The following is a 20,424-nucleotide window of genomic DNA, read 5'->3' on the forward strand; positions in this document are numbered from 1 at the left end:
GGTCATACAAATAGGTGCATGCAACCCTCACACAATCCATGGCAGGAGGAGTGGGGGAAGTAGTGATGTTTGTTGTGTTGACACAAAGAGGCTGCAGCCCCACCAAGGACTTCTCATGCTGCTCATGGGGCCTGCGGCTCAAGCCAGATGTTTTGCTGAAGCAACTTGACTAATAGCTGGACGCATCAATAGTGGGAGATTAGCATCTCTGTAATTTAAAGTATTTTCCTCCCTCCTCTCCCCCGAGTATCCTGATGTTCAAGGCTGCCAGAAAGTGCCTGTAATCTTGCCTTTTAAGTCAAAAGTGTAGGAGAAGGACTGTTTTAGGTGTCTCTAGGTGCCCAGTTTGCTGTATGGTGCAGAACCGTGGGTACATCACAGTGCTGAGGCTGTTCCATATGCAGATATTATGCCTGTTTTGTGAGTAAGTGTCTGTGGAGCTGCTTGAACACAGATTCCTATTACTGCTTGTGGGAGTCGGAATTTTATACTCTTGTCTTCCAAACCGTGTTCCATCCAGCAAGCCCTTAAAGTCTTGTGAGACCATCACCTTTGCATATTTTGTCTGAAAAGCCTTCTCGCGCAGTTCCGCGTGCCAGAAGCCGCATACTATGTTTTCCTAAAAATTACGTTCGGGTTGCCAAAAAAATCGGTGGGAACTCGCAATTTCCGAGTTACAAGTTCACACGCCAACTGCGAAAGGAGAAAAGCCGACGTGCGAGGTTTTGCAGAACCCTGACTGTCTCCCTTCCGGCTGAGCTCTAATCTGTGCTCCCACCGGTGTCGTGTGTGCCGACAGCCGGAGCAGGCACCGGGGCTGGCGGCTGCCTTCCAGCGTGTGGGCAGCCCGAGCGGCACAGGCAAGCGGGAAGGGAAAAGGAGAAAAAAAGGAGACCGAGCTGCTCAAGACTCAGACTTGAGAAGTAATTTCAGCCATGCCTTGGTGGATGGGAAATTGGGTTAGCGTGGTCTTCGCAAAAACGCGGGCTGGGCAATGAGAAAGGAGAGGATCGCCAGCGGAGCAGGTGGTCATTTGCAAAACATTCCGTCTTTTTATGTGTTTAGTAGGTCTTGAAGTAACGGCTGCGAGAGATCCGCTTGCTGCTGCCCATGCTCCCCTCTCAGTTATAGAAAATAGCTTTTGCACATCCTGATTTTAAATATTTTGGGCTTGAACTTTGTTATTTCATTATTTTTTAAGTCTTCAGCACGTGCATGTTTGATGTAGCTTTGTTATCCTAGATGTTATATTGTGATCTGGCACACAGAGCATTAATTCTTTTATCAGCTCTATTTCCGTTACAGTTGTTCATTTAATTGAGCTCCTCTGTGTATTTTACAAAACAAGATGCATTCATTATAACTTGCAGACCTCAGATAGTATTGTAACATGTTTCAGAAAAATAGCACTTTTGTAGATAGTTGTGGAAGTTGGGTGTTTGGTTTATTTTTCAGATGATGGGAGGAAGCAGTAGCAGAATTCTTGCATGCGTAATCAGTCAGAACTTTCCAGAAGCTCTTTATTCAAGTTATTTTCTTTTAAAGCTGTGTTTACTCTAAGAATTCGGCTGAGGCAGTTGAAATATGTGGCTGCAGTGGAGAACAAAATACACTGTATGTTTTGTTACTCTCCTTGTTCTGCTTTGACTTGTGCAAAAAGTTTTAATCCAAAGGAAGAGATCATACGGTCTGTGACCGCGGTATCCTACAATCCAGTTAAGGGTGCAAATTACCCTCTTACAGCACATCCTGACATTGAATAGTCTTGTCTGGAATAGGCTGTAAATAGAGTGTATCCTTCTCTTTCACAAGCCCTTGGAGCAGGAAGCCACATGCCTTAGCTCTACAGTGTTCAGGAGCCAGCACATCTGTGGGACCATGCACCTGCATGTGGCTGGAGATGTTCAAGTACTGTCTTCAGTGCAGATTTTGAACATTAAACACTCATTCCTGGTTGTAAACGGCCTCCACATGCTGCCAGGGGTTCAGCACCAGAAAGGCCATTTCCTGGAGCATGGAGCAACCTCTGCTGAGTTTGGCAGTGATGGACCTTCCCCGTCCTGGGCTGAACAGCTGGTTCTGGAGAGGTCATGAGGCCACAGTGCTGTCTGTTGGGAGACTTTCTGTTCCATTGGCATCCTGGAGGGAAAAGGTGTGGGCAGCCACAGGAGTGCTCTCAATTGTTCGCTGTTGTTGGCCAAAGCAAGCTGGAGGGGCTCATTTGATGTCCTGTAAATCCTCTCTGCTGTTGCCTCTCCCTCTCCCTGCCATGGGTGGTGGTGGATGAGAGGTGGGCACTGCTCTTCAGCCACGGGTGAATGCAGAAGAGGGATTAAGAGCTTGGTTTCCTGCATCCTGACTCAAAAGTAGGCATATGTGCTTTTTTGGGGGAGTTAGAAACAAATTGGTTTCGACAGAGCTTTTTTAGGGAGTTTTCTCAGGCACAGGATGAAATTTTGAGGTGGAAAAAAATTCACGCTTTTTTTCCCTCCCCTCCATTGGGCCAGTGTGGAGAGGATCAACTGTATTTTTGGGTGCCTGGGATCCATGTGTGTGGCTGTTGAGCAACATGTGCTGCATGTACACATCTCCTGCACAGAAATGTGGTGGGGTGGGATCCTTGCTCTGGACTGAGACTGGAGCTGTTGCTGGGAAAGAAAACATCAAGATAAAACTGGGGATGAAAGCACCTCTTCTGTCCCACTTAATCTGTTCTGGCTGATGTGAACTGGTATGGTTGGGTGCTTGTGTGTGTGTGCACGTGTGTGTGTGTGTGTGTTTGTGTGTTAGCACACCAGAGTGCACAGACATGTTTTGTTTCTCTGATGCATTGTGCTGTCCTGGCTGTAATCTGAGAGCCACAGCCCTTGGACAGGGCAAGGCAAGGAGTCTATCTGTATTTCCACAAAAGCTTAGCTAAGTACATTTTTTGTATTGTGTTATGGGCCTGATTCTTGTGGGGGGTTAGATGCTCTCAGTTGTGGATGCTCAGTGTTTTTGCAAGTCACCCTCCTCAGAAGTTGGTGGTTATGGGGTTTTTTTTTAAGGGGAAAAGCATTTTTGCATTTGCTTCTCCATAAACTGAAACCACTGAAGAGCCCTTGCTTAGTTTTCCACACACAAGCGCAAACTGATGAGAGCATTAGAGGGACTGCAGGTCTTGGGAGGCTTGAAGTGTGTGAAAACAAGGAGTCCTAATGAAAAGGGTTTTGCAATTTAATTGTAGTGGGTGTGCCTTTGTTTGTGCAAAGAAATGAAAGTGCTGGAGGCCGAAGTGCTTTCTTTATCCTCCGAGTAGTGAGCAGCGCAAACTTCCCTGGCCAGTTCTGCCAAGGTTCCTGAGACCTGCAAGTCCCTGCAGAGCTTTGACTCTCTGCTCACCAGGACCCATCCCATGGACTTTGAGCCTTCAGCCATCCAGGGCTCTCCAGAAGTACCATGCTTTACATGAAGGACCTTTGTTGGGTTCCTGAGTGCCCTTCTTGTAAGGTGTTTGCTCACATCACAGGTTCACTGCATTCGGGAAGACCATCATGTCCTTTGCTGTGGTTTTGAGAGTCGTGACTTTCCCTTGGGATGGATCTGCACATGTCCATGTAGCCAGGGTTAAGCTTGTTCCAGGCAAGGGGTTTGTTCCTCCTGCACTCTGCCTTGTCAGCCCCTTTGGAGCAGTCCATGAATCCCAGTCTGGTGCCAGGAGGCCAAATGCCCTGCTCCCTTCTCCTCCAGCCTCCTCAGCTACCCCGTGCCCCACAGCAACACGATCCATTTTAAATAGATGCTGTTTGCAGCATCTTGGACTTGCTGCGCCAGGATGAGAAATGTTAACATAAATTCTTTAAATAACATCTAGTAGTGTTGAATGCACAGAATTATAAAACATTTTTATATTCTGAGACTCATTTGCATCTTCACATTAAAAACTGTGGTTTTCTTCTGAGGGAATGGTTGCAAGATCTGATTTGTTTTGAAATCAAAGCTAAATTTGTGTTCTTGCTTTCCTCTTTGCCCTTCATTTGACAAATTTTTCTTGTTCTATAAATACAGAATTGTAAACAAGGGCTAATCCTTAGCAACAACCTGGAAAGTTAACATTTCTCTCCAGCTCCTATTATAATTAATTCAGACACTATGAATATGATGTGATTTACACATAATATTCCTAAGGCCAGGAGGTACTAATATCTTGTTAGAGAACTGAGGAAAAGAACATGCTTTTGTGTGTGCCATATAACATAATTGCACTGCATTTTCTTTCATGAGAAGATGTTTAAAGATGCTTTTTAGTTTGCATTTGAAAAATGAAAGGCTTCTGCTACTGCATTTGGCTGAAATTGTCTTAAATGTGTTTTCCCTCCTGCAGCAGTCAACATTGTCAAAACATTTTGCAAAGTACATTTTAATAATATGGGTTAGGACCATCATTATATTAATTTATTTCTCTGTGTAGGTAAATTCGTAAGATGCTTCCACTTTGTCATAAAAGTTTTTCACAGTAAACATCGTCTGTTTTCCCTGTGCAAAAAAGGAAGGAGATAATATAGTAGACAAAAGGATAAATGCCTTGTGTGAAAATTGTAAAAGTATAGCTTGAACAGTCTTTCTTTCATGGTCCATCCTTGTATTTTATTTAATTTTCATTTAATTTTGTTTTGTTCTGTTTATATTTGTTCAGGGAGTGTTTTTGTAGTGTTAATCTATGTAAGCCACATGCAGTTGAAAACTGCAACTCCCAAAAGGCTGTGATTAAAACATTATGGATGTGGCAAACCACAAATGCAAAAGGAAGTTTACATTTAGATTTTCTTCATAAAATATTTTATTCAAGTTTTGTAATACCTTGGTATCGTGGTCAGCATTGCCATAAAAATTCTGTATTATATGGAATGATACAATCTGTGAAGTATTTCCCATTATGTAGACACCATGTCTTTAAATTATAGCAATTTCTTAAGATTTTAAAGCAAAATGAGCTCTTAGAAGTGTGATTAATAGCAGGGAATGAGGCTAACACTGGGTCATCAGTGGCACTCCATTACAAAAAAGGTTGGACTAATAAAAGCATCCATCTATTTGACCAATAAAGCATTTGAATGATATGCTTATAGTTTTTATCATAGTGTAGTTACTTTGTACTGAATAAACTGTGATTTTACGTGCTGGAAAAGGAGCGTGGAACAGGCAGCGCGGCTGAGGTGAGAGCAGTTGTCTCAAGTAGGGAAATATCAGGACTTTTATCTGAAGCTTGATGTTTTCAGAAGCCTTCAGGTTGCAGTGTCTAAATTTTTGAAGCTGCTGTGAAATATCCAAATCCCCCGTGACCCGTGCCTGCCTGCCCACAGTCATTTGGTGAGGCTGGCCCTCGCTGTCCTGCAGGGAGGGGAGAAAGGAGGGTATTGTGTGTAATCATTAATTCAGAGTTAAGTCCCCGGCAGCCCCAGACATCAGAAATACTCTGCTGCAGCACAGGAAATGGGGCAGCACTTCTGTTTTCCTGGTGTGCGGACGCCAACCCCGTCCTCGAGTCGCACCTTTCATCCTGCCTGCTATTATGCTGTCAACCTGATGTATTAAAAAATAGGCAGTTGCCTGAACAATACTGCATTTGGGTTTTATTTAAATACCTGTCTTATTAGTAGGTTGTACTGATTTCATGGTTTTGAACCCTTTTTTTTTTCTTTTTTATTTTTTTTTTTACTACAACAAAAGGCTAAATATTTTCTGAAAAAGAAAACGAACGGAGGTTCTTGGCCAGCTGTGGATGTCCAGGTCTGTGCTGTGAAAAAAAGTAACAAATATTCTAAAACTTGTAAAAAAATGATGAGGGGGGAGGCTTCTGGCCATCATGCTGTTTGCACATGAAATGGCAAGGGAGGGGAGATTAGTGCCAGGGCCAGCTGTGACCTTGGATGCTTCATAGATTTGAAACTGGGATGATTTTCCTCAGTGCTTGGCGGTGATGCTGGTGCTCATCAGAAGGTAGGTGTGAGCCAGGGAGGGACAGTGGTGCAGCTGGGAGGAGAAGGGACTCATGCTATGGCCCAAAACTTTATCCTCTAACCCCACCTGACTGGTACAACATCTTAAAGGGCTTATTTTACACAGGAGGGGGATGAAGAGACCCATGGAGGTCCTGTACAGGGATTGTGTCAGGGCAGGAATGTAACCCAGAGCCCTGGATTAACCTCTACTGTTAGGACCATCCATCTTCTCTCCCTGTACTTCAGATCTTTCCTGAAATCCATGCTGAGGATAGACAACTTACAGAAACCTCCCTGGAGGAACGCTGCAATAGGAAATTGCTTGAGTGTTACAGGGATGAGAGATGGGGGAAGGAAAGGCTTTCTGGAAGGTGGCAAATCCAGGGATCTTGGGTGTCCTGAGCACCTTGAGGACTATGTCAGAGTGCCTCAGGGCCAAGAGAGGAATGTTGGGTGGGGAACAGTTGCAGGCCAGAGATTTTGGTTGCAAGAAGACATCCAAGGGGCTTCTGGGTTAATGAAGAGGAGGTGGGGAGCTCTGCAAAGATCAGAGGATGGTGATGGGAGGCAGAGGCAAGGGGGTTGAGTGTGGGAGACAGAAAAGGGAAGGAGGAGAGCTGAACCATGGCTTCACTGCTGCTGCAGGGCTCTGGCATCGCCATGGGTGTGTGTGTGAACTACACGTGCTCATGGCTGTGCCGGGCAGGTTGGGCTGTGTCGAAAGCTGGTGTTTTGCTTGTTTGTTCTACGAGTGAAATGAAAATTTTGCACCCCACCTTTTGCAGTTGTTGTTTTTCTGGGTTTTGATTTTTTTTTTTCTTTAATGCAAATGGATCTTTCACATCAGTGGTTTGGCCGGTAAATCTTGTTTTGTGAAACACTTTCAAGTGTTTTCAACTCCTTTCTTTCCCCTTTATCGGAACAGATGCACAGCTCTGTATTTTCCCCTGCTGCCTGTTGTCTTGAGGTTGCACAGCAAGACTGCAAAGGCTTTTTTGTTTGTTGTTGTTGAAGGGGAGGGAAAAAACCCTCAATCCACAGAAGAGTTAACAGGATTTCACTTGATCTGCTCGTTTATGCAATGAGTAATGCGAGGTTGGTAACAGCAAATTGTTGTTTATAAGCAAACATGGCACTGTGTAAACAAGAAGGCCTGGTCCCCAACTGGTTTGATTTCATGGTGGTCAGCAGCTGATGCATGTAACATACAACCTTTCTGCTTCTCGAAATGTCAGAAGAATGACTATTTGTTTGTCTTGAGTTCTTCCCAGCTGTTTACTCTGTAATGCATTTGCCTCAACCTTGATTCCCTAAGAGTGGCCCCTTTCTCCTCCCTGCTCTGTTTACATTAGTCCTGCCCCGAGTGTCACCTATGAAATCTGTTGATTATTCCACCTGGTTAATGTTAAATTGCTCTTGCAAGATGATGTGTTTGTTCATAAACACAAATGCTGGGCCCCTTGTTTACTGTACCCATGGCAGCAATCAGTTATTAAACAAATATTGCTTTGTTTGCGGGTGTGAGCAGCAGTTTATCCTGCAAGGTCTGGAAAAAAACCTTTAAATGCTGGGATTTTGATAAAGGAGAAAAAGGGGAGCTTGTCCCTGGAATGTGGCTGAAACTCACTTTGGTTTGCTTTGCTTATCTTTAACTTGGGTGAAGGGGCTAGAAAGATTAGCAAGTTGTTTGGTTTTTCCAAGAGATTTCCTTAGTGTAATGATATCTATCCAGTTGTTTGCTTTTTTCAGAAGGGAGAGAGCACTCCTGCAAGACGACTAGCACAGCGGTAGATGGCTGATGGCTAGAAAATCCTGCATGGAGCAAACAAGGAGGTAGAAGGTCTAGGACAAAGGTATAGGGCTATGAACCAGGTAATCACCCCAAAAGTATGGCCTTGTATTCTATGTCAGTGTTTGGTCGGGGGCTTTTCGGTTTCCCTCTTTTCTCATGTTGGATTTTAATGGATGCATGTGCCCTCAATGGAGTTGGAAAAGGCAAAGCTTTCCGTTTTGCTTCTGAGGAGATCTGAGGAAAATCTGTTTTAGAAGCAGAGCCGTTTGAATGGAGAGAAAATACCAAATTTAAAAACGCGCTCTGTTGCTCCTCCTCCTGCGAGTGAGATGGCAGAGCTGCTTTTCTTCCTTTTATAACTGGAAAACTGCATTTACATCTGCTAATTTCTCTATGCTGGCTGTTTGTTCTTTGGTTTCTGGGAGTCCTAATTAGAGAGAGCCATCCTGGTAGTTGTTGCTTTTGGGTTGTTTTGAAAACGAGCAAGAAAAACTCGCTCACACCATCTTTGTTTTTCAAAATTGTTGTTTGTTATTGTTTCTGAGTGGGGCTTGGGTTTCAAATGCCAGGCAGGACCTGTTAGCACTAACAGTAAATGGCTAAGGCTTTTCACACAAAGGGAGTAAAGCCTCTTTGAGTGACCTTGAGAAAGAAATGTTAACTCTTTTTGTATGAAGGTGGTGGCTCTTCCTGTATATGTGAATTCATTTGTTAAAATATGAATGTGTTGTCTGGTCCTTTATATGTGAATTCATTTATTAGGATATCTTGAATACACGTTGATAGAAATGATAAAATTAAATAATTGTCCTCTTCATCCCTTGGAAAAGCAAGCAACAAAATACGCATAAAAATGTGATTCACTGTATTTCCTAGTTTGCATCAGTGACCCAAACATATTGTTCGTTTGGGCTGCTGGAGCAGTGTCAGGGCTGGAGGGGAGCGGGAGATACCTGAAGTGTGTAAGTGGACAAGCTGGTCATTAATTGACTCGTGTTACTGCCATGAATCAAACCTTTGCTGCCTTGAACGAAGTGAAAATAGCGAAGTGAAAATGGCGTTGTGCAGGATTGTTAGAGTTGCACCTGACATTGAGGTGGTTTTTGACTTCTGGAGGCTGCTAGAGAGTTCAGATATGCTTTAATGGAGATGTGCATGGAGGGTGGGAGTCTAATTCATCTACAGCCAGCACATGGTACGAGGTTTCGCGTTATCTTGTTGTAGCAGTGCTGCTGCTGTCTGGCACAAACTGACTGTATTTACTAAATGCAACTCTGGCCTTTTATTTGGTTGAACAGTCACCTGTTTTTCAGTGAGGCAGACTGCAAGAGTTTGTGTTGCAAGCTCAGAGCAGCGTGCATGCAAACAAATAAGTCCTGGCTGTGAGAACAGCTCCGCAGTTTCTGTTCCCGTTCTGCACGGAACGGCAGGGAGCCCCATGCTCTGCTGTGATGCCTGGGCTGGGATGAGCAGGTGGGTACCTCACTGGGGACACTGACCATGGGGACAGCACCGAGGCAGCTCTGCACCTCACCATGCTGCACTTGTGACCGTCCTTCTGGAGGAGTCACTCCTCCAGTGCCATGGTTCTCATGTCCACGTGATAGCAGTGAGAGCTGTATGGTACAGTGAGCTATGGCTTCTGGTTTGGCTTGGGGTTTTCTTTGGCCACTCGCCATTCCTTTCCTTCCAAATGAACGATGATCCCGGTGATGGTAAGGATGATTTCTGTCAAGCTAACGGCTGAAAGACAGCTCTCCCCAAGAGAGAGGAAGGAACCTCACTCTGCCGATGATGGTATGTAAATGATTACATCATATTTGCCAGTCACTTGGAAGTGGCCCAGCTCTAGAGCTTTTATGCAGCTATGGCATGAGCTTCATGCTGAATATGGATTTAATAGCTGTCAAGCTGAGAGGCATAGACTGAGATAGAGCTGGCTTTGCAAAGGGGGTTTGTTTATCCAAGGTGAGACTGGGAGTAGCTTCTGGGTGCATGTGTAAAATGAAGGGAGAATGCAAAAATGGGATTTGAAGAAAGTTGAATTGTCCATTGTCTGTCTAATGCTTTGGGTCTTACCTCATGGAAGGGAGCAAGACCTGTTGTCTTCACAGCTTGGTATATTTTAGTGCACTGTTTTTTCATAGGGATCAACTCCAGCTCTTCTGAACAGAGCATATGGCAACCTTTTAATGTCTGTTTCAATTAATTCTTCTTGGATTTGCTTGATCTCTGTTCTTAGTGTTTGTGGTCAGCAGCACCCTCAGCAGAAGAGACTTCCTTAGGGGTAACTGCACTGACTGGTTCTCTGAGAACTTAAGTAGTTTGACCATGATTTCACAATAAGTCAGTGTGGCACAAATGGGATTAGGCTCCTGATTCTCCTTCCCTTCTCCTCACCACAGCAGTCTTAAATTTCAGCTCCTGCAGAGCATCAGTCAGCCTTTCACTGGGCTGCCTCCAAATGATTTCAGGTTGCTGTGGCCCTGATGGTAACACACTGCTGCTAGAAAGAAGGAGCCCAGGCAGTGTGAGCCACACACCACAACAGTGAAAGGGGCTGTGCTGCTGTGTACAGTTAAATAAATAAAAAATTGTGGCTGTCTGCTTCTAGACGGGAGTAGGTGAAGCTGCCATTCAGGAGACTTGAGGGTGGCAAGTGGACATAAACACATAATGGAGCTAATAAGCCAGGCTGGTCACCATCATGACCCACAGGGAGGACATCAGGCAACCCATGTCCTTCTGTTGGCCAAGGAGTTGTACTCCTCCACTTTCGTAAAGCACTGGCTTTTCATTCACTGAATTTAGTTATAGCTTCACGTTTTCCTGCTCCTTGCTTACACTTCTGTCCCCTCTCCATGGCTCTGCATCACCAAGTAGCTCTACCCCAGTGTCAGGAGGGCAGGGAAGGGGAGCAGCCCAGGTGAGCCAGGAGCCAGGTCCCACAGGGATGCTCCAGGAGCAGTGTGATTTGTTTCCCTTCCCGGGGAGGCCAGCACATCCCCTCTGCCATGTGCTCAAACTCCACTGGCCCAAGGCTTGGGATGAGTCCAGCCAAGGTGAGAGCATCAGGAGGCAGAGCCAAGGATGCGCTGCGGGTAATCCCATTTCTTCTGGACCCTTTATTTCCTAAGCACTAAATGAAATTTCAGATTTTAGATACGTCTAGACATATACAGTGCACGATAAAGTTGATAATACATTAATCATTTTTAACAACAGGTAATATGCATAATTTATGGTGTTACAGTGCTATCTTTTTTGATATTTATGATGGATAATGCTCAGTTTTTGCCCTCATATTACTGCTTTAAATTATACCACAAGAAAATTAATGAGAAAGTAGATTTATGGCTTTCATTTGTTTGTCAATTCGGAAATTAATTGGGTGTTAATTTTAGCCGTCCCTCATCAGACCAGGTCTTTAGTATGTGTGCATTACTTTGCATTCATTGAAGCCTACCTCCCATTTACTGTGGGTCACTAGCTTTGCATACATTAAAATAGCCCTCAGGCTCATTCTCTTGATTACTTTTTGAACTGCCATGCATTAGAAAATTTACGCCTTTCTGTTATAATTATGAAAATTCTCTATTGGAAGATGGTGCTTGCATAACAGCAAGTGTACAGTCTTGCTTGGCGACGTAAGATCATATAGCAAATCCCAATACGTTTTTGTTCTAATCCTAGAAAATAGCACTCTCGACAATCTTTGTTGTGCGAGTTTCATCCTTTGAAATTTCAAGGATCCATTTTAATGCATTGAATTACCTCTTTAAGCTGAGGAAATATCAAAGGATTTCACCTCGTCGCTGTCTCTTTGTTTCCTCTTTCCACACATCCCGTGCGTGTTCCTTCCCTTGCCTTGCTCCAGGTTTGCCTCTCCTCCTCCAAACCCCGCTGTCAGACGTGACTCAGCATCACTTTTTAGGACAGCGAAGCCTGATTTGCTCTGTTTGCTACTATTTTGGTTGATTTTCAAAGATGATCCTTAATTGCACTTTGAATCCCCTTCTCCTTTCTCCTACTCCTGCACAATTCAGCAACCACCAGTAGCGTGTAGGCGAGTGGCCTTCAAGGGGGTAAGCATGAAGTTTTATCCAAAAAGTACCCTAATGTACTGACAGTTGATCTATAGTTAGTTAGTACATAATTATACCTAAAATACACCCTGTCAGCAGGATAAATGACGGCTACTGAAAACTCTAAAAGCATGACGGGTGTTCACCCATCTGCAATGACGAGAGCGGAGGGGTTTGTAAGTTGAGAAAGGCTGGTGAGTTCAGCATGATCTGATTTAGTTAAATCATGCCATATGTTGGGATAGCTCTCTCTAATAGTCGTGCTAACCACAAACACAGGCAAAGAGAAGTCATCTGGTCCACCTGGCTAGTTTGGACTCCCCTCCCCGGCGTTATTTCTGCACTTAGCATGGTGGCAGCCCTTGAGCTGCTCATGTGAAGCTGGCTGATTCACAGTTAATTGTGACATGGTGTAATTTAGTAAATGAGCAGCTGAACATCTGTACGCCTTCCCCCACGGCACATCAAGCCTTGCCTTACACAAGGCTTTTAATTTCCACTAGTGAATCCTTTTTCTTTTACTGAACTCATGGATGGCGGGATGGTGCTGCTGGCTGTCCCGCCAGCCTAGGCACGGGGTGTCGGCTGGAGGAGATGGGTGTTCTGCCATTGGCTGGGGGACATGGAAACATGTTCCTGGAAAAACTCACTGCTGGTGGTGGGATGTGGAGCCTGAGGCACTCTCCTTGGCAGGGCACTTGCTGCAAAGATACCAGGACTAAAAGAGACCACCTGTGAGCAAGGCAGGGGTCTCCTGGGAAAGCTGTCGGGGTCCTGGTTGTGGATCACGGGAGAGCCAGGCTGGTTCTGCAGGGTGTTTGCCCCTGTGCTGGGGGGAAGCAGCAGCTTTGCTCCTGCTCTCTGTTTCCTTGCCAGTCGCACTCCAGAGCACGTTTCGTTTTCAAGAGGTAAAATCCTGTCTTCGCGGTGTACGTTGTTGTGGAATGCTTCCAAACAGTGTTTGGGATTTTTTGTTTTGGGTTGTTTTTTTTTTAATAATTAGACAGAGAGGTGCCTGAAGTTATTCCTTGTGACAAATAGGTAGAACTTTTATTTATAAGCCATGTACGTATGGATAGATTTCCTGCTGGAGAATTTTGGGCTAGATAGTGTGATTTGATCACTCACTTAAAACTGATTTTAGCATTGACTCTTCTGCCTATAAAAGTAGAAATACATTTTATAAATCTGTGTTGTGTTTAATTTACATGTCCTTTCATGGCTGGGCCAAGTTCTTTAAGGGCATTTATTCTGCTTCATATAAATAATTGATCAGCCAAGTTAATTTACTTCTGCCTGACTTGGTCAACCTTAATTAACTGCCCTGGAATAAGGACTGAACTTTTTGTTAGCTTAAAATCTTCCACAAACGTGGCAAAGAAGGGCTGTATTATGACAACATTTTTGCTCTAGCACTGATCCCTGGGGATGGAAGTGCCTAATGATCTTTATGTGCATATATGTATTTGTAAACACCTCCAAGTACTAACATCTGAAATATAATCATCAGCCTCGGAAGACACTTTGAAACACACAGGCTACATTGTGAATCTGTAGTCCACGTTTAATCTGGATGCATATTAAAACAGAGATTTTTGAGGCCAGAAGACCCCAGGGATTGTTTTTTAAAGGTGATGATATGCTTAAAGATGTAGATCAGCGCTTATTGAGGAATCTTAAAAATGTCTCACCAGATGCCTCTGTGTATGGTGAGGCATCTAAAGACATCTGAATATCAGTCCCTTAGTCTTTCAGACTTGGAGTGGGTCCTTATTCTGACAGGTGCTTCAGTCAGTAAATCCTCCCTCATGCTGACATTAAACAATGCTGCTTAGTCTTCAGAAACTATACTGGTAGCAGAATTGCAGCAGTGGCACACTTCAGCGCCCACCTCCTGCCTACTAATCTCCATGCTTAACCTTGCTCATCTTAATAGGCCAGTGGAGCTGAGATGTGTATCGGCAGCATCTGGTCTTGGCGGTGTTATGGACTTTATGGACTTATTTTTAATGCTTTAGCAAAGAACCTTTTCAGAATTAGGATTCCTTTAGGTTCCATTTTTTTTACCTCAAAGCACCGACGCTGGAGTCATCAGAAAGATTATTTTGATTCAGGCAAAGTTCATGTCTGACCTATGTTTTCTCGGTTTTGACCATGTCCTTAAGAAATTGGCTGTCCCCTGCTACTCTCCAGGTAATCTGGAAGATGATTAGCTGTTGTTCTCCTGTTGACAGGATGCCTTCCTTTGATTTTGCTTCACTGAAATTTTGCTCCATTACCTTGAACATAACATATTCACCAAAGAGATGGGTCCAGCTGTAGGGCTTTGACTTTGTGTTTGACTGTGCATCAAAGATAGAAAAAGTTCTGTGCAGGCTAAAATACAAATCTGAAGAATCTGATCACTGTTCTGAAATTTTTAAGCCAAGTTGACATTAAGTCATAACAGTTCTTTTATTATGTGCCCCTTGATTTCAGGATAAAGTTTCACAAGCTGTTGTTGGTACTGCAGCTTACCTTTGTTCACTTCATAGGAGAAAAACACCTTGTGTCACTTTTAATAATTCAGAGTCATTCTGTATCACTCATAACATGAAATATCATAGAATTTTTCCAAATAGAGAAAAAAGAAAGATACTTACACTGGTAATAACACACATATTTTAAGCTTTAAAAATGCATTTTCCTTTTCAGAATTGATAGGGGAATCATTCTGCCTTCTAGAACACATCAGATGGACAGGCTCTTTTGCTGTTAAATTTCTTAAGTCAGAACCATGTCTCTTGCATGTCATGGAAGCAGTTGCGGAGTATTATTATTTCTTATACTAAATCATTATGCATAACAGGTTCTCCAGCACTGTGTTGGTTACTTGGGGTTGTATTCAGACCAGAATCACAGTTTATGCTACTTTACCTGGAGTTTCAGTTCAGTTCCCACAGAACCTAATTATGTTGCATAAAGTCAACCTCGCTTTGCATTTTTCTTTCACAATTTTGAATGACAAACTTCAGTAATAGGCTCCTGTAAGTTCATCTCCTCTGTGCTGGGAAGAGACAATTATCTCAGCCATCCTCGGTGTACAATCACCTCATCTCATTTAGGTGTGCTCAAAAAGACAAATAATAATCATTCTTGCAGAAAGCTCTCACAGGTTGATTTTTCATGACATGACACTTAATGATCAAACCAAACTGTGATTATTCATGTCAACTCACATTTGACTTCAGTGAAGAAATAAACAGTTTTATCTTTCTTTTTCCCTTGAAATACCTGTTTTCTATCGGAGGTATTTTAACAAAATCCTTTTGTTTTGTACAGGCTGCTTGTAAATTGGTGTTTTTAAAGCAAAATTTGCTTAAAGATGTTCACTTCTGTTTTTAAAATAATTTTTTGAAAGTTCAAACATGGTCCCTTGGCAATACCTGTTTCCAGCTTCATTTCTTTAGTAGCTGCTGCCAGTTCTATTGGGTAGAATCTGTAGAGTGGTCACAACCAGCAGAGGGTCCAGGGCCCTGTGCAGCTGAGCTGGTAACTTCAAAGGTGAAACAGAGCATGAAATTTGTCATGGAAAAGGTTCTCAAGAACTATGGTCTTTTTCTGACCAAATACAATAAATTATCTGTCTTTTTCCTAGTCCTATAGGCTGGAAAAATTGTAGCAATTTCTACTGTTTTTACTTTCCAGGAGCATTTTGCAGTCCTAGAGACAATAAATAATTTCTTGGCCAGTTTGGTTGTGAATTATTTTCTGTGTCCTGGAGATATTTCGCTCAGAAGGGCAAGCCAACAAATCGTGATCAGGCAGTGATGGATCTGCTCCTCAGTGGTGCACATTCTTCTTGCTGCTGTCAGAGCTTTGCTTGGTGCTTCCTGTGATCCTACTGCATGTTTATCCAGGTTCTCACTTCCTGTTTGTTGCATTACAAGTGCTGGAAAATGAGATGTACTTCTTTGCTGTTCCAGCACATGGGTTTTTTAGCATCTCTCCCCACCACAGTGGCTGCTGGAGGCACCTTCCACCAATTCTTGAGTGATTCCTTCCTCCATCAGCTTTGGTCTGTGAGGTGGGGATGTGCCACCCACCATTATTGTCATGCTCCAAAACATTCAAAGGCATGAGTCTCTGTGTTTAAGCCTCTAACCCCATCTTTCCTGGTGGTGATCCTTGTCCTCACCTGCTGCTGAGGTATATTAATGTAATGCTTCATTTTCTCTGCCTGAGACCTGACTCCACGTTTGGGTGGAAGCAGAAGACAATGACATCAGTTCTTTCTTTTTGATTTGTCATGGGGTAAAAGAGGTAAATCCTTTTTAGCAGTGTAGCATGTAAAAAGTGCCTGCTATATATTTGAGTGACTTGTGAACTGTCTGGATTCTCACTCCTGTCTCTTCTTCCAAAGCAACCTGTGCCACGCAGTCACTGCCTGGTGTGTAATCCAGCCTTGCCTGTTAGATGTAAACACTTATTTAGACCTTATCATGCTTATGGGCTTTCCTTACACTGCTGAAAATGGAAAACACACCATACTTGGTGTGTATCAGAGCAGGATCATGTTAAAATCCGAAAGCATTTCTTAGTGGTGTTGGGAAAGCTGTAGGTTTGTTTAGATCTCTGGAGCTTTTACAGGGGAGTTGACAGAAGCTTTATAATGAGTCTCCAAGCCCTTTTGTCCCCTGGCATAATTTGGAGATTTAACAAAACAGATTGAAAGAAGCTTCCATAGACCAGCTGAAATTTATTTAAATGTAATCAGAATGTTTGAATCTGTCCTACTACCATCCATGTGCTTGGTTTACTGAATTCAAACGGGTTCTTCCTTGAAGATAAAGCATCTTCTGGGGTGAACTACCCTGCACAGGAGCATTTGGATCACATGTACATGGGGTTAGTGTGGGGCAGGTAGTGTGCTTGGGACACACAGCTTAGTTTTCCATACCCCATCTCCCCAGGGTGAGGGTGAGAGGAGTGCAGAGGGAGGGAGGGATGGGCTGGTGGAGGCCAGACAGGTTAATGGCATTTAAATCCTGGAAGCTGGGGCTTTGCAGGTGGAAATACTTATAAAACAACTTGTCATAGTATCTCCAAGGTAGCGTTTCGCAGCTGAAAACTGGCATGTGTGCTTTGTGTGGGGAGTTTGGTGCACAAATGCTGGTGTTAGTTCCTGAAGGTGTAAATCCCAGGAGTTCTGGGGTGAGGAGGTGGGCACTTGTCCTCATTGTCATTGGTGGCTTGTGAGCCACTGCTGGTGAACACAGAGTGCAAAGCACCCGAGGACAGACATCCACCAAGAGTCAGTCGAGAGTGCTGGCTGGAGGGAGCTGTGGCTGCTGAGATGATGCTTAGCCAAATTACACAGGATTCTCTTCACTGTAATGCTGTAAGAGCATCCAAATCCAGACCAAATCCATAGCCAAAAACTTGGCCAGCAAGAGTGGTTCTGTGAGCAGTTGTAGCAGTTCTCCTCAAATGAAAACTGATGATGTTCAGCACATCCCAGACTCAGCCTAAAGTGCTTCAGAGTAATAAAAAGTGCTAATTTGGCACTATCATGGTGTGAGTGGAAACCAAAATAGTGACTGCTCTGCTTTACCTCCCTGCCCCTACACAGTGTATATCACGTTTTTGATATTGTCCATCATATGTTGCCAAGAATGACTCATCCGTTTCAAAGGAAAGCATCCAGATGTAACTAGAGAAATTTAATTATGGATTCTGTGTGTTCGTTCAAAAATATTTTTTTTTCTCTAAGGGAAAAAAGATGTTGAGCAAATAATACTATATTTAGAAGAGAACTAACTTACTAAAATTATATCTGTACCAATGGATAAATAAACATAAACTAGTAGCATGAACCATTAATGAAAGATAAATCGTATGAAGGAAAATGACATATGTTTACAGTTCTGGCAGGATTTAAAACAGGGCATGTCTCCTTATATACAGCAACTGTTTTAACAGCTGCTTTTTTTTTTATTTCCCCCCCACCCCTCCCCTAAATTATTTCAGGTTTTTGAGTCATGATGCAAGAATCTGGGACTGAGACAAAAAGTAACGGTTCAGCCATTCAGAATGGAGCGAGCGGTGGCAACCATTTACTAGAGTGCAGCCTGCGGGAAGTGAGATCAAACGGCGAGACACCTTCCGTTGAAATTGGGGCTGCAGATTTAGCACATCTCCAGCAACAGCAGGTACTGTAAGATGCATTACAAGTTTCCTACCTACAGGAAAAGCATGAAGCATTTAACCCCCCGCTCTCAAACCCTGCGTATTTGCCAGGCAGAGGATGCTTTTACGACTTGCCTGTGACATTCTGTGCATTTTTGCCTGTAGGGAATTGTAGTTGGTGTGAAGGGAGATGTTGGACTTCTCTTTTGGGGTTCCTTTTTAATCATTCCCTGGAAATACCCAAAGATCAGGGCTTGCCTCCGTTGCCTGAATGTGTTGAGTCTGGTGGCAGCGATTGGGTGAACTGCTGTATACAAATAACTGGTTTCCAAAATATGTCACTGGGTGGAAAATACACTAACGTTAAGTTTTGTTTTTCCAACAAATTTTAATACAACCTAGCAACCTCTATCAACAGAATGTTTTCTATTAGCGAGGAAGGCTGCAGAGGTATCTGCTGCACAAAACGTCAGAATAAATAAATAAATACATCCGTGTCAGTGCTCCTCAACTCAGAAGAATCAGAACCAAATTGTGCGTTTTGCCTTGGTATTTTAATTAGTCTAGTTTCTGGGAAGTGACCAAGTTCACCCGTGTAAATTATCCGCATAACACATTTTGGCTCTTTCTTTTCCCTGATAAAATTCTGAAGCCCTCTGAGGAAATTTTACACCAAAGTGCTGGGCATGTATCATTAATGTGTTTGGGAACAAAGGCTGCAGCAGAGCCATGGTGAATACACTCACGCCTAACCCTCACTTTCTGTAATGCAATAAGGATCCTTAAAACCTTTTAAATAAGCGATTGGCAGCTGGTTAAGACTCCCCTAAGTGTACAGTGATCTTTTTAGCAGGTTGTTGTGGAGAAGAAAAAAACCTGTGCTCAAAAACAAAGCAAAGCAAGGGCTTGAGGAGGAGCGGGGCACCCCATTTGCCAACCTAAGAAACAAAGCTGCCATAATTAAACAAGTCAGAAAAATGGATGATACTAAATGCACAGACTTTGGTTGTTTCAATCATTTTCATCCTACAGGTTTTTACTTGAAGTGAGAATACCATCAGTGAGAAAATCACAGCCATGCTGAATTCATTACTGCAGTAGTCACACAAAACCACGGATAAAATTTCAATAACTGCAGGCCACAGTTGAGTAAACAGTTGCACTGAAACTTAATTCCTGTTGACTTTTCCCTCATTCTTTGCCAGGGGCACATTCTGATTCGTAGTGCAAAGACAACAGGGGTTACAGCTTTGATTAATATAGGACAGTAGAAGAGGAGTGGAACAGTAAAATATGTTCAACACAAAGGTCTTGTCTTAAAAAAGGCTTCGTATCAAAATGAGTTAATTACACTGTGTTTTCCATAGGAGCACTATGGAATTTTCCAACGAGGCTTTGTGCAGAGAGAAGCCGGGAGGGGGGATCATGCAGACATGTGCACACAGTGGACCAGAATGGCTCAGACCTCTGCTCCTCCACCACTAGCTAGCCCTGTGCCAGGGCTTCTCCATAGCCATCCCGAGGGCTCATAGCCATCCCAAGGGCTCAGGATGTCTCAGATAATGTTGTCACCTCACATGTAATGGATTGTGTCATTCAACAGCCGCCCGTTCGGTCAATTAAGGAGTGGCACCCATTCATTGCTCCCTCTCCTCCAGCCCTCCCCAAACAGTGCCCAGCACAGACCCAAGTGCTCAGGGCTGGGGACAGGATTGCCAGGCTTGGGATTGCTTTCACACAGCTCAGATTTTAGCTCAGAGTTTATTTATCCTCTGCCAGTACAGTGAATGTGGTCGGGGATCTTGCTTTTCTCCAAGTTCTTCAAAGACCTTTATGTTCTGTGTTTGAATTCTGCTGTTAATTGGTTTTGATGACTAACTTCTCCATGGAGTTTATCTTTTATAAAGCAAGTTGATTGCAAAGTTTAAAACAGTTATTAAATAAAAAAACAACCAGCAAGCCCAATCCTGATAACAATAAGAGGGTAATCAGAGCTAGCATAAAAATATCAATCTTGGTGTTTGGAAAACATTTTTAAACGCTGAAAAGAAGAAAACCCCGTTGTTTTCAGACAGCTAATGCAAGCATTTACAGATACACATACAACATGGAGCATAATGTTTAGATGTTTCTCCGTATACAACATATGCTCTCAGGTCACTTAACAGAATGCGTTCTACAAAACACTCCTTCAATACAAATGAATGAGTTCTGAATTAAACAGCTATTTCTTAAGAGCATTTCGTTCAAATCTTTTCATTTTGCCACCTGGCACTTGTTTTGTCTGAAAAAAAAAAAATCAGTGGTGGGTAGTTTGAGCTTTGCTGCTGTGGTAAGTTGTGTGTTCCCATGATGAGTGTGGCAGAGCAGTGAAACCTGTGTGTACAATGGCTTGTGA

General features: G+C 43.3%; 1 protein-coding gene across 11 annotated transcripts in view; it reads left to right on the forward strand.

Annotated features, from left to right (window-relative positions):
* FOXP1 (forkhead box P1) overlaps positions 1-20,424 on the forward strand; it is a 377,497-nt gene that overhangs the window by 196,194 nt on the left and 160,879 nt on the right. For 8 of the 11 annotated variants that reach the window (XM_085072287.1, XM_085072284.1, XM_085072295.1 and 5 more), the window contains one exon: positions 17,868-18,049. In XM_085072287.1, the coding sequence (XP_084928413.1) occupies positions 17,879-18,049 (171 nt within the window). In that variant the 5' untranslated portion in view covers positions 17,868-17,878. Of the gene's footprint in view, positions 1-7,713; positions 7,854-8,822; positions 9,247-16,024; positions 16,047-17,867; positions 18,050-20,424 lie in introns of those variants that run through there. The other 3 variants (XM_085072290.1, XM_085072291.1, XM_085072293.1) reach the window with 3 other exon arrangements.

This window comes from Lichenostomus cassidix, chromosome 12 (assembly GCF_008360975.1).
Source record: "Lichenostomus cassidix isolate B80296 chromosome 12, HeHo_3.0, whole genome shotgun sequence".
Lineage (NCBI taxonomy): Eukaryota > Metazoa > Chordata > Aves > Passeriformes > Meliphagidae > Lichenostomus > Lichenostomus cassidix.